Source organism: Ambystoma mexicanum, chromosome 10 (genome assembly GCF_040938575.1).
Source record: "Ambystoma mexicanum isolate Mex_15411 chromosome 10, UKY_AmexF1_1, whole genome shotgun sequence".
In the NCBI taxonomy this organism is placed as follows: Eukaryota; Metazoa; Chordata; class Amphibia; order Caudata; family Ambystomatidae; genus Ambystoma; species Ambystoma mexicanum.
Genome location: NC_090932.1, coordinates 724,610,484 through 724,624,991, shown reverse-complemented (window position 1 = coordinate 724,624,991; position 14,508 = coordinate 724,610,484). Strand labels below are relative to the sequence as shown.

Below are 14,508 nucleotides of genomic sequence, written 5' to 3'. Positions count from 1 at the left end.
CGTTGGTGATGGCTAGCTTGTGCACGATGGTCCTTCGTAGCTCGGGAAGAGGTCTCCTAGCCAGGTCCTCTCTTGGATCAGTTCCTTGATGGCACAGCAGCTTTCAGATTGCGTCGAAGGGAAACAGCCGTTAACCTTCTTCCAGCTCGGCTTCGAGAATAAGCATCAAATTTCGACTTCAGCTTCTGAACGATTTCCATCAGGGAGAGGTCCCCAGATAAACTGTTTGGTCTCTCATTCACTCTGCTGGGACACACTCAGGCAACCAATCATTCAGACAGGCATTCAGCAGGCAGCCAATCAGGCTCACAGTGCATTCAGGCCATTTGAAGGGATTGTGTCCTCCGACGTATTCCTTATCTTTGATAATACGTTTCCAGCTTGCTGGCCTCGGAAATTTTTTCTGTAGAGGGCGCTGCGCGTCGACGTCCGCCGAGTCGATGTCCCTCGACGGCCACCGTATCGGCGCCGCCGTCACCATGCCCATAAATAGCCATGCGCGGGGTCCGTTGCTTAGTTCTGTTTTTCCGCGCTTCGTGGGGCCTCGAAACATCGTTGCTCAGTTCAGTCAGATAACCTAATGTACATCTATTCGAAATATACCAACTCGTTCTTGATGGCATCTTCATCGGAATCGACAACGCCGCGATCCGGCTTCAAAAAATGTCGAGACTGTGGTAAAAAAAATAATAAATAACGGATCCACACAGGATCTGCTTGGGAGCCGAGCACCATTGTTCGGAGTGTGAGGACTGCATGTCCATGACGGCGAAAGAGAGGTAGGTCAGTCAAAACCTTGTCGAAAGTTTCTTCGTCCGAGGCATTCGTCTCCTCGCCGTCAAACATTCCCATTCTAGATCTCGAAGTAGCTCCCACCATTTGTCGAGATCAAGACACTCAAAGAAGAGACGTCGAAGATCCCTTTCCTCGTCGTCTTCTGTTTCCCTTGAAAGGGTCTCCTGCCCCACAAAACACAGCTCTCAGGCTGAGTGGGAGGAATTCAGGAAGAAAATGTTAAGCGTCTTCGAGAAAGCGTCCTAGTCCCCCTCGAAGACAGCTGAGGGTGATACCCCGGGTGAAAAACTCCAAAAATCAAAACGCCGCGAGTCGCAGCACCCGGCGAAACATTCCACCCGAGAGCGCCAAGGGCCATCGGTTAAGAAGTCACCGTCTTCGGTGCCGTCGTCGAAGATCCCTTAGACGCATGGATCAGCGCCATCGACGCCGTTGTCGTAGGGTTCTTCGACGCATCGGTCGATCGACTCAACGCCATTGTCGACGCCGACATTGACGCCGATGAAAGAGAAGACCATGGCTACTCCACAGCCAACGGTGATTCCAAGAGCCTCCGGCACGACGCCGAGACCGTCGTCTATGTCCTCGAGTAGGATCCCGATCCTCTCAAGTTCGGCGAGGCCTCTTCCGGTTTTCTCGACGCCGTTTTCGGCGCCGTCGAAGCCTGTCACATCGGCGTCGACGACATCAACATTTTCTCGCCCAATAATGACAAGTTTGGCTCCTTCTGCCTTAGAAATGGGTTTTATGCCATTTCAGAGGTCAGAGTACCCTGGATTATCTTCAATTTATGAAGAAGGGGAAGATTCTGACCAGGAAACCTTCGAGTTGCAGAGGACCACACTACCTTTTTCAGAGGATTTCACCTCTGAGGAAAGAAGGTTGAAAGACCTACAGGAGTCATTACATGAGGCAAGTGGGCTGGACACTTCCCCAGAAGTGGATTTTGTTAAGCCAGACCCATAGGAACATGCCGAAACACCCTATAGAACCCTGATGGCAAGAATTATTGAATTCATGGGTTGGTCTGCGCCTTCGCCTGTTTTTCAACAGGATGACCTGACAGACATATTAGACAAAGGTCCACAGGAGCATCCTGTGGTCCCCTTCCATACAGCCTTACAAAGAAAAATTGCATCTAACTGGGAAACTCCTGAAGTTATCCCTGCTGTCAACAAAATATTATCAGCCAAGTATAGGGTAGCTGCTGCTGACCCTGAATACTTATCGAAACACCCAACTCCAGAGAGCCTGGTGGTCCAAGCTGCAACTTAATCAAGCAGCAGGACCGCTTACCCTACTGTCCCACAGGATAGAGATGACAAGAGGTACGATTCTATGGCAAAGAATGTCTTCTCTGCTTGTAGTATGGCGTTGAAGTCCATCAACGCCACCTGTACGCTCGCCAGGTTCAGTCCCACACTGTGGGAGTGTGCTTCATCAGCGGCTGACTGCATACCCGAAGGAGAGGAAAAGGAAGCCTTCCTTAACATTATTATAGATGGCAAGGATGCCATGTGCGAGTCACTTCAAACTGGCATCGATTCCGCTGACAGTATCAGCAGGGCCATGGCGGCAAGTACAACAATCCGCAGGCATGCGTGGTTGCGAAAGTCTGGCTTTGCTCCAGGTGTACAGGCCATACTTTTGAATATGCCCTTTGACGGCTCTTCATTATTCGGAAAAAAGGCTGATGACAGTCTGGAAAAGTTGCAGACATCTAAAGCAGCAGCAAAATCTCTAGGAGCTGCTATCCGCCAAACTCCTTTACGCCCCTCAGGAACCTCTGGGAGAGGAAAGTCATTTTGCTATTCCGCATTCGGGAAAGGCAGAGGACAGCCGGCTCAAAGAGGCCAAAGGAGATCCACCCGAGGTGGACGGGTCAAAGGTACAAAGGCCGCAGCAGCAGCAGGTGCCTCTTTACCCTCGGCATCTGCATCAGCCGCCCCCAAACCACTCTGAGGTCTTTCCACACAAGACACCTGTAGGGGGCAGGTTAACTCACCATCTGACGGAATGGCAGGCTATAACGTCAGATGCTTGGGCATTGGAGACAGTTGCCCAGGGTTAGTGCCTACCCTTTCTACACATCCCTCAGTCTCATCCACCGGGGAACAGCTCTCTAAAAGTTCCAGATCCGCTCCTCTTGCAGGAAATTATAGACCTGCTAGAGAAAGGTGCCATAGAACTGGTACCTGTAGCGGACAGGAACAAGGGCTGGTACTCCCCCCTACTTTCTCATACCAAAGAAGGACGGAGGACTGAGACCCATCCTGGACTTATGAATTGTACAAGTTCCTCAGGAAGGACAAGTTCAATATGGTAACTCTCTCTCAGATCCTTCAGGCCCTCCAGCTCCAGGACTGGCTGGTATCTCTGGACCTTCAGGATGCTTATTTCCATGTGCCAATCCATCCCAAACACAGGAAATACCTGAGGTTTGCAATTGGCGACTCTCATTATCAATTTCGAGTTCTGCCATTTAGGCTGACCTCCTCCCCGAGGGTCTTCACCAAGCTAATGTCGGTAGTGGCGGCGAGTCTAAGGAGGGAAGGGATCCACGTCTACCCCTACCTAGACGATTGGCTGATCAAGGCTGTATCTTCGGAACAAGCTCAGACCCAGCTAGATTATGTCTGCCACTTCCTTCACAAACTGGGCTTCTCCCTCAATTTAAAGAAGTCACAGATGATACCATCACAGAGACTCCAGTTCATTGGAGCGATCCTGGACACTTCCCTGAGAAAAGCCTCGCCACCGGAGGTGAGGGCTCAAGATATTCTGCAGATGGTCACCAAGTTTCAAAATGCCCAACGTCTCCCAGCCTTTGACTTTTTGAGGTTGCTAGGCCTCATGGCATCCTGCATCTTCCTTGTGCCAGAGGCTCGCCTGAGAATGAGATCTCTTTAGTGGGCACTGAGAACTCAGTGGTCGCAATTCTCAGGGAGAATGACAGATCTCCTCCGGATTCCGGACAATGTAGCCTGCGACCTTCAATGGTGGGCCTATCCAGAGAACACCTTGAAAGGAGAACTGTTTTGGCAACCATGGCCGGAGATAACAGTAGTCACAGACGCCTCACTCACTGGGTGTGGAGCCCATGCCAACGACTTGACCATCAGCGGTCGTTGGTCTCCATTGGAGTCCAGACTACACATCAACCTATTGGAGCTGAGAGCGATCAGACTAGCGCTGAAAGCTTTCCTGCATCAGTACAGGGAAGAAATGTCCTAATAATGACTGACAACACGGTGGCCATGCACTACCTCAACAAAAGAGTAGGTCACTGCCACTGTGCAGAGGGGCAATGCAGCTCTGGTTTTGGGCAATTCGGGAAGGAATCTCTCGATCGGCAGTCCACCTAGCCGGAGAGAAGAACTTGTCAGCGGACGCTCTGAGCAGGCAGAGCACAGTCTCGCACGAGTGGGAGCTAGCTCAGGAAGTCCTTCAAGAGATCTTCGCCCTTTGGGGAACCCCTCAGGTGGATCTGTTCGCCACAAGCACCAACAGGAAGTGCGATCTGTTCCGTTCAAGGGAATTTCCCCCGAGAGGAGCTCTAGGAGATGCGTTCGTAGTGGACTGGGAGTTTCCACTCCTTTACGCGTTCCCACCAGTCCGTTATTCCTCAAATGATCAGAAGGTTGAGAAGATTCCGGAAAACCATGATCTTAATTTCCCCGGACTGGGCCAGGATAACGTGGTACCCCGACCTTCTAGATATGTCCATCTGCCCTCCAATCCGTCTTCCACTCAAAGAGAATCTTCTCTCGCAGATGGGAGGTCAGGTTCTCCATCCAGACACCAGAACCCTCAACCTTCACGCTTGGCTTCTGAAAGGGTGAGGTACAATGTTTGGGATCTCCCTGATGACGTCATGGAGGTGTTTCTCTTGGCCAGAAGGCCAGCAACAAAGTCTTTATACCGCTGCCGTTGGAACACATTTGCAGCTGGTGTAGGGAAGAGAATATGGACCCTTTTACATGTGGTACACCAACGGTGTTATCGTTTCTACTCTACTTGGCAAACTCAGGCCTTTAAGTTGGCACTGTAAAAGGCTATCTCGCAGCGCTTTCTATCTTCAAGCGCACTGCGGAGGAACCATCGTATTTCAAACTACCTCTAGTGATACATTTTCTCAAAGGATTAACTAATGTTTATCCTCCAAAACCATTCCAGGTTCCCTTATGGGACTTAAATGTAGTCTTAAACTTCCTAATGGGCACTCCATTCGAACCACTTCACTCTTGTTCGCTGAGATTTCTCGCGCTTAAAACTGCCCTATTGGCAGCACTAACATCTGCTAGGAGGGTGAGCGAGCTACAAGCTCTCTCCTGTAAACCCCCACATACAATTTTCCACAAGGACAAGGTTTTCCTACAGGTGAAGCCTAATTTCCTCCCAAAGGTGGTTTCTGAATTTCATATTACTCAGAAAATTACCGTACCTTCGTTCTACCCTCCTCCCCATCCGGGGAAAGAGGAAGAAAGGCTACATAGGCTGGACCCAATGCGAGCTCTCAGCTTTTACATCAGCAGAATGGCTAGGATCAGGCAAGCAGACCAACTGTTTGTAGGATACTCAGGTCACAAGTTGGGACTACCCATAACAAAACAAACCATTTCCAGGTGGATTATTTTGGCCATTCTGGAATGTTACAAACTGGCAGGGAAAGAGCCACCCCAAAATCTTAGGGCTCATTCAACCAGGGGTATTGCAGCCTCTTCGGCTCTCCAAAGAGGGGTACCGGTCAGAGACATATGTGCGGCTGCCACATGGTCGTCCGCACATACATTCACAAAATTTTACAACTTGGATTCCTCCACTAGTCAAGAGACAAGATTTGGCAAGGCCGTATTACATTCGATCCATCCCTAAAAGGATACATAACATTCTTACTACCACCTCCAATTACATGCCACTGCTATGGGAGTCTATCAAAGATAAAGAATACGTCGGAGGACACAATCCCTTCGAAGAACAAGTTACTTCTTACCTTGTAACGTTCTTTCGACGGGATGTTCCTCCGACGTATTCCTTATCGCCCCTCCCATCCATCCCCGCAGTAATACTTTGCTTGTGGTTGCAGTTTACGCTCCTTCAAGGTCAATAACCAATTCAGGCATGACTTTTCTTATGCTACAAAACAGAACTGAGCAACGGACGCTGCGCGTGGCTATTTATGGGCATGGTGACATCGGCGCCGATACGGTGGCCGTCGAGGGACATCGACTCGGCGGACGTCGACGCGCAGCGCCCTCTACAGAAAAATTTCCGAGGCCAGCAAGCTGGAAACGTATTATCAAACATAAGGAATACATCGGAGGAACATCCCGTCGAAAGAACGTTACAAGATAAGAAGTTAACTTGTTCTTCTTCTCCAGCCTGACACTCACAACAAGGAATGTGGATTGGGACAAGCACTCTGCCATTCAGCACTGCACACTGCATTCATACTAGATTCGGGCAGGCCTGTCTCAGTCATTGTGTCAAACACCAGAAACCAGTGTATATTGGTCACACACTCCATTCACCCAGGTCCCACCCCAAGGGTGTACCCACAACTTACAGTTACTGGGAAGGCTCCAGCCATCCTGGCCTGGACTTCCCCACAATACCATATATGGAACTTCCACCCAACAGCCAGTCAGGGGAAGGGCTTCCCAGGACTTTGGGTAAACAAGTTAACAAGCAATAGAAAGCAAGAGGCCACAGTGGCAAATGTGTGCACCCCCACCCATGGGTGCCATAAGGGTATCCCAAGGGTCTGTACACCAAACCAAAAAGAAGAGCTGCACTCCCAGGAGTCCGACATGGACTCATGTGCAGAAAATAACACAGCACGCACATGATAAAAGTAGAGCAGGACAAGGACATAGAGGCCCTGTCCCTCCAATGCATTTCCGGCATCACAAAGCCGACCCCCTTTTAGCCGCTGCTAACCAGAAGCTGTGGTGGTAGGTCGGGGAGTTTCTGCCTGACCTCCTTTTGTAGATGCAAGCCTGCTTCAAGGCTAGTCTGGCGGATGCCCAGGCTGTTGTGCAGGACCTCATGGAGTCTTCGGTCTCCCACATCGACACAGTCAGCAGAAGGATGGATATGTGCCTGGGTGTCGAGATGAGAACGACGTGGATTCATGCCACTTAGTTTTCATCTGACGTGCAAGAGCGGATCCTAGATCTGCCCTTTGAGGGCGTGGACCTCTTTCATTAGTCAGCCGATTACGAGTTGGTAAAGAAGAAAACCTCCACTCAAACCGCCAAGTCCTTGGCCATCCTAACAAAGCCAAGGCAGAAGTCCTTCCCTCAGCCTCAGGGCAGGACCGAATTCAAACCCTGCGGTTTCACCGCCTTTATGGGGGTTGCAGGACCGCGGTGTGCGGAGGCCTGACGGGTCGCAGAGCGACAACAGGAGGAAGCAGCAGAGGACTTGGCACAGGTTTTTCTGCTCCCCCTCCTTTGCCCCCGCCTCCAACACCAAGAAAGTGACGTCAAGATTGGGGAACACAGCTCCCCAGGTGGGGCTGACAGGCTCCTTTCCAGGACACCTGGAAGCGTCTTTTCAGCAACCCGTGGCTCCTATCCGTAGTCTCCACAGGCTTCAGTCTTCTTCTTCCTCTACCATCCTCTCCTCCTCTTCGTCAAATGGGGTCCCCAGCTCTTTTACCAGAGGTCTTTTCGCTCTTGGAGATTCTGGCGGTACAACCGGTTCCTCAATCAGACAGGGGCTCTGGTTTCTACTCCAGGATTTTTGCGATACCCAAGAACAGCCAGGCTGGCCTGAGGGTTGTCCTGGACCTGTCATTTCTCAATCTGTCTTGACCGCTAGAATGCTTCAAGATGATTTCTCCCATGCACACAGGAGAGTCTCTGTGTGCAGGGCACTGGATGTGTTCCCTAGACCTCAAGGATGCGTACCTGCATGTCCCCATCTACCAGTTGCATAAGAAATGTCTGCGGTTCACGATTGTCATACCACTTTCAGTACTGCCTTTTAGCCTGAACTCTGCCCCTCGTGTCTTCACAAAGTTGATGAACGCAGTGGCAGGTCTCCTCCACTTGGAGGGCCATCATCTATACCCTCATCTAGATGACTGGTTGGTGAGGGGCTCACGCGAGCGGGTGGTACACTCCTGCCCGAGATTGGTGGATATTCAACATCAGTGAGGGTTCTCCCTCAACCAGAGAAAGTCACAGTTGTGCCCACCTCTCCCCCCCAAGGATCTAGTTTTCTTAAAGGTCCGGTGGAACCTGTCCATTCAGGAGGTGTTCCCCCACGCCCGAGAGGTTTCCCTCCCTTCGAAGGTGATAGGGCATTTTCTGGCCAAGTCGACCACCGGCATAGTGGTTCCAGCACTTTCTGGGGATGACCGCCTCCTGCGTGCTCACTCTGCAGCACGCATGCCTCAAGATGAGGCGCCTCCAGCTCCAGCTGGCAGCCAATTGGGATCAGGAGACGGTGTCTAAGTCGGACAGGATTCCAATACCCCTGCTCCTCCTCTCCGATCTTTGCTGGTGGTTGATGGACGGCAGTGTTGCCGTGGGCGCCCCCCTTCACCCAACCGGAGTCTACCCTGGCGCTGATGACAGACTCCTTTCTTTCGGGATGGGGGGGCTACTCTGCATATCAATCTCCTCGAGCTCAGGACAGTGGGCCTGGTCCTCAAGGCGTTTCTGCCCTTCATCAGGGAAAAGGTCTGTTCTGGTCAGGATTCTGAACAAGCAAAGTGGCACCCGTTCCCCCCCCTCTTCTGCATGGAGGCATCATCAATCTGGGCATGGGCCCTGACGGAGGGGATTCGGATTTCAGCAGTCCACCTCCCGTGGGACAGCAATGCAGACGCGGACCAGCTGAGCCCCTTGGGGTTCTACACCTATGAGTTGGAGTTGCACAAGGACTCCTTGTTGCCCCTGTTCCAGCGGTGGTCGTTTGCGGACCTGGACTTGTTTGCATCTCCTATGAATTCCAAGTGCCCCCAGTTTGCTTCATGGGCAGGACGGGATCGGGGTTCTCTGGGAGACGCCTTCCAGATCTGTTGGCACAGCCGGAGGTGCTATGCGTTCTCGCCCCCCTCTGCTCCAGTGGACACAGCGCGAGTTATGGGCCTCGGTGGGCTGTAGCCTCATTCTGATTGCCCCCGCTGGCCTTTGAGAGCCTGGTTTTCGGATCTGCTGCAGTTTTGCTGCTAGGGGCCCGTTCACCTTCCGATCCCCAAAAGGGGCTTCCTGACGCAGCAGGGTGGGCAGTGGAACATCCGGACCCGGCAAGGCTGGTGCTAGCGGGCGGATTTCTAACCATCTAAGGCTACATCATGCTCAATTTTCGGATGATAACTGGGACATTATTCAACAGGCCAGGAGACTGTCTACTTGGTCCCAGTATAAGAGAAAATGAACTAGGTTCTGCCCTTAGGCTTGTGACAAGGGCCTGCATCCTGTCACCTGTCCTCTGGACGGCGTACTGGCTTTTTCAGCACACCTGTCTCGTTCTGGTGTTCAGGTGGATACTTCCTGCACTTATTTGGCGGCCATTGGGAATTAGAGTTCCCTTTAGCATGTGTTTTCGGCAGCCAACCCGATGTTTAAGGCCCACCTCAATGGGTTTTCTAGGCTTTTTCCTCCGTTGCATAGACCGGATCCGGTCTGGGACCTCAATGTGGTTCTTGCATCGCAAACCCTTTGAGCCAATGGCTTCTCTGGACATCCGGCTGGTAATGCTAAAAACTGTTCTGCTGATAGCCCTCACCTCCTGCGTGCAGGGTCGGTGAGCTGCAAGCGTTGGCTTTGTGCGAGCTGTCCACCACGTTTCACAATGACGTCGTCATCTTGCGCACTCGCCTTAACTTCCTGCCCAAGGTGGCCTCTCCATTTCCTCTTAATCAAAAGATCTGCCTACCAGTGTTCTTCCCGAACCCGCAGTCAGAGGCAGAGAGGGCCCTTGTCCTACATTCGATGGTCCTCAAGAGGTGCCTTAAGTTTTACCTCTCTCGGACGAAATCCTTCAGGAAGTCTGAGGCATTGTTTGTCACTTTTGCTGGCTCCTCCATGGCTCTCTGGCGTCTAAGGCATCTATCGCCCGTTGGATACTTCAGGCCATTTCAGAGGCATAGACGGACATGGGTAAGCAGGTCCCACATGGTATTCATTTCCATGCGGTAAGGGCTAAGGCCACAGCAGTTGTGTTTCGAGAGACCTGCTTCCTGGAATGTCATCAGCAGGGCAGCTACTTGGGGCACTCTTGTCAGCTTTCTGCAAGCACTATTCCCTAGACAACCGCTCCAGGGGTGATTCAGAGTTCGGTCAGGTGGTTCTGAAGAACCTTTTTGCTTCGTCCTAGATAGGCAGGTTGTCATGGCTCCACCCTATGGTCCTGTTCGGTGGAATCACCCACAACGATGGAGGAAAGGAGACAGGACTTATAAGTAATAAGTTACTCACTGTAATGATTACAGTACTCCTAGTCCATAGTCCCCTTTCCTCCATACGTCCCACCCACCTCCCCCAGCTTGTCGGCAAGTGCTAATAAATTCAGTATAGCCAGGTATTTAAGCGTCCGATGTCTTAAGGTGACTGAGGTGAGGTGCACTAGGGCGGGGCCTCGGCGGGGTGTTCCTGAGGCCGCAGCCCTGCACGCTACACTAAATTTAAAGGGGTAGCTCATTTTTTCGCTGCCAAAGGTTCCGGTACCGTCCCCATGTTGGGGGACGCCCACAACGATGGAGGAAAGGGGACTATGGACTGAAAAATCTAGTCGCTACAGTGAGTAACTTTTAATTTATTTCCTTTTGTTAGATTTTAGTAAATCAGTTTTTCTTATTGCATGAATATTTGGATGAAACTTTTTCTTCCAAATAAACAAATTGACAACACGTGTTTTGCCATGATAATAGTTTAATTCGAACGGGTAGGCCTCTGTTGTCATTTTAAGATCGTAAATTGATGGTGAACTTTTCAACATTGCAAATGAATATAAATTGAAAGGATTAACCATATTGATATTAGAGACTGAGTTCAGACAATTTCATTTTCGAAGAAATGTCATATTTAAAAGGAAAACCTTTTGAATTGGTAATCTACTTGGATTGGCTAATTGAAATAGTACATAGTCGAAAATGCACGTATTTGAGCGAAAAAACCTGTTGCCAATTTATCTTTTGTAAGACCAGGTTGTGCAGGATAAAAAGGCTAATATACCAAAGGCAATGTGGTTTAAGCACGCATGAGCTCCCTATAGTAATTTTAAAGCTTAGAAAGCGGCTCCTTTACCATTGCTGTTGAAGATACAAGGCCTCATCACGATTTGGCCGGTAGCCCTTGAATGCAGTGGTAACAGGGTTTACCCCCCCCCCCCTATTTAAGGGTCCACCCAATCATGAGTATGGCATGTTTACCCCAACTCAGAGCTGGGGGGTAACGTCTGGGATGCTTTCCAAGGTAATTAACTAAAAGGGTGGTACAGAAACAAGGCGGCACTGACAAAGGACAGTAGCTAAACCAAACAAGTTAAGGAAACGCTGACCAGTACAGCATATGGGATAATCAGAAATGATCAGACACTGGGAACAGAACAAAAGAGGGCTTGCAAAGGGAATGGCACATTAATGATCAATGGTGAATTGAAGCAAACTGAGGCCTTTAAACTTAATAATTATGACCTCACGTGTCATCATTCAAAGATAGCACCTGCCAGCCGCAGGTGGACTGCCTTCAGCCATCCTTGGCGTGTCGGAATGAAAAATCATAATGCCTGATACAATCGTGGCATGGACCCGAATTCGAAGAGAATTTTTGAATGAAATCTTATAGGCTGCAAATCATTACACCTATTACACATTAAACCTATGCGCCAAGGTCCGTAAGCAAGTTACAACACGAGAAAAGCCTCAAGGCATGCTCCCTAATGGTAATCACAAGGGAAGTAGCAAAACACGGAAATCGCTCTTACGCAAGATTACTTGTTTAGTATAATAACGCAAAATAGTAGCGAAGCAAGGTAATGGAACTTTGCAACCATCTATTTTTTTGCAATTATTAACCTCTAGATGCAATGCAAGTAGATATTGTGCATTCACTTATGCCAACATATTTGCTTTCTCTTGTTTAACTGCATTGACTAATTAGTGTTGTATAATTGGGTTTGCACTGGTTTGAAAAATGCGTGTCTGGATAAGTTGCAAGTATGTCTATTGGTTCTTTTTTACTCATCTCTAGACGTTTGCAGTCCCTCATAAAAATTATAACTCTTAGAAGAACAAAAACAAGCAAGATAAAAGGAAAAGCAGTATTGGAGTTACCTGAACGGAAGGTGTTTGTTCAGGAAATAACACTTTCAGATGAAGAAAGACGAATGTATGATTCTGTGAAGACTGAAGGCAGGGCTTCTATTGGCAGGTAAGGCAAAACTACATGGATTACATGAAAACATATTTACTCTTATTTTAGGTAATCACTGACATGTCTGGGTTTTTGTGATATCCCTATTGCATCAAAGTTCCTGAAATGCACATAGTTTACTATTACTAACTTTCTTTTGAATAAAAGTGAGTTCTTGCATACTATTGGCAGAACACATTTCATGGGAAGTATGAGGGTAGTGGCAGAGAATAACTGTCCATTTTAATAACAGGATTATTAAACCTGATGTTTTCCAAATTTAGCTAATTTTAGTTAATTGTCTAATTTTGTAAGTGCCAAGAGGCTGCATGATGTGTTTGACAGCACTTTAAGGCACTTAAACATACAGAAGTATACAACCAACATAGCAGAATAAAGTTTAACACATCCTGTCGGCGGGAGGATGGGGGTGCCTGTGCCAAGCAGGGATGTTGCTGGAACTAAAGGGGACTGGTTTCTCTGCTGCACACCAATGTTATTTTTATGCATTTTCGCAGTTATCATTCTGAAGTTGGTCTTCTGTTCCTTGCCAAAGAGACAACTTATTTGACAGGCAACAGGTTCTGCAATGTCTCGCACTGACCAAGTGCTCCAAATCATAGACCTGCTCCTTTCAGAAAAGCCTTAATAGGGCCATGCCCAGGCTGGAGAGTTTCACTGTAAAAAAGGATAACGACCAGGTCATGGGTCCAACCTTTTGTGAACAATGAGCAACATTTTGTAAATAAAATGAAATAATGAGCAACATCCAGAAGTTCTGTGTTCAGTCTCACATTCAGTTAGACTGAACTTGTCTGTATTTAGGTCTTGGCAAAATAATTGCAGCACATAGAATTGTATTGCACATGATAGTACACATTTGAGAATAATTACAATGGTTAATTGCCAATAGAGCTTAACTTGATTTGAAATTAAGTTGTTTACAGGATTTGAGGGCTACATTTCCCCATAATTCCCCACGGAATTATGGGGAAATTTAGATTGAAAAAATTGTGTGCGTTTAAAGGCTTGCTGACAGGAACAATATTTACCACAGCGTGTGGTTTTAAACCATTTTACAAGGGGAAATTAGAGGTCCCCCCTCCCACTGCTTATTCCTTCCCCAAATCCAATACCCCTACCTAATGTGGCCCACTCTGGCTGCTGCTGCCTCAAACTCAAATGAATAATTCCCTGAAGGTCGTTTAAATAAAGTGGTGTCTTGCGTGCTTGACCACTCCAGATGGAACCGTTCACTAGGTTTAAGGGAGTGCTACTTTTACCAACTCTTCTTAAGGAATCTGAGGAGATCTGACTGCATTTGATATATGGGTCTCACAGAGAGACACAAAGAATTCAGCACATTATCACACGAGGACAGGGACAAATCCTAATTATGCAGACCCAGGCACCCCAGAACTAAGTGGTTCTCAGATGCCTAACCAGGTACAATGCTTTCACCTTCTATATTTGGTGGTCCTTATCTTGATCATCTCTAACAGAAGGCATTTGCTGCTTACCTAGACTGCAAATCACTCTTTTTGTAGTCCAACAACAAAGTGGAGCACACGCGCGTGCACACACACGCGTGCAAACACAGACACACACACACACACACACACACATAGAGAGACACATGATTAGGAGAACAGATGGAACTGCTGTCAAGGCCACTAATTGCCTGTTTTTTGTTTGGAATCAGTAGGTGTGACGGGATCTTTCTTTAGCCAGCAAGAGTCGTACAGAGTTGCCATATGGAGTTATCAAATATTCATTTCTGATGCTTGTTAATCTGCTTAGAATCACATGCTGTGCATATGGTCTGACATCCAGTGGTAACCGTGGAGTATTGCATCTTGTCTTTCGGGAACCAAAAGGGGACGTCTGCATAGGCGTGTCTGTAACACTACAAAAAAGGTAGCAGGCGCCCCTCTCTGGCAAGAAAAATACATGATAACCTGTTCAGTGGTTATTAACCACATTGAGAGTTTGCAGCCATTGCTTTTTGCTCACTGTACCTTTCACAAATGGGAAATATCCATTTGCATATCAGTCTTTGTCCCACCCACAAGGGCAGTCCAGCACCGAAATGCTATGGCAATTCCTCTCTGAACAAGAGTACCATCAGCAACCCCATAGACGTGTTTCAGCCTTGTTGGGCATCATCAGTGAGGTGAAGCTGAGCCTCTCTAAGCACAGTGAGCAGGGAGTCCACGTCTGGTTGCCCCCAGGTAACCTAGGGTGACCAACCCCAAATTCCTTTCAAAAATACAAAAAAGGTAGCAGGCGCCCCTCTCTCGCAAGAACAAGACATGATAAACCTGTTCAGTGGTTATTAACCACA

At 48.6% G+C, this 14,508-nt stretch overlaps 1 protein-coding gene across 3 annotated transcripts in view; it reads left to right on the top strand.

Moving 5' to 3' along the window:
• Positions 1-14,508, top strand: part of HLTF (helicase like transcription factor) — a 1,760,895-nt gene that overhangs the window by 1,290,149 nt on the left and 456,238 nt on the right. For 2 of the 3 annotated variants that reach the window (XM_069618321.1, XM_069618323.1), the window contains exon 19: positions 12,003-12,182. The exons of the other annotated variant lie outside the window; for it this stretch is intronic. In XM_069618321.1, coding sequence (XP_069474422.1) covers positions 12,003-12,182 — 180 coding nt within the window. The remainder of the gene's footprint in view (positions 1-12,002; positions 12,183-14,508) is intronic. 3 annotated transcript variants of the gene reach the window in all.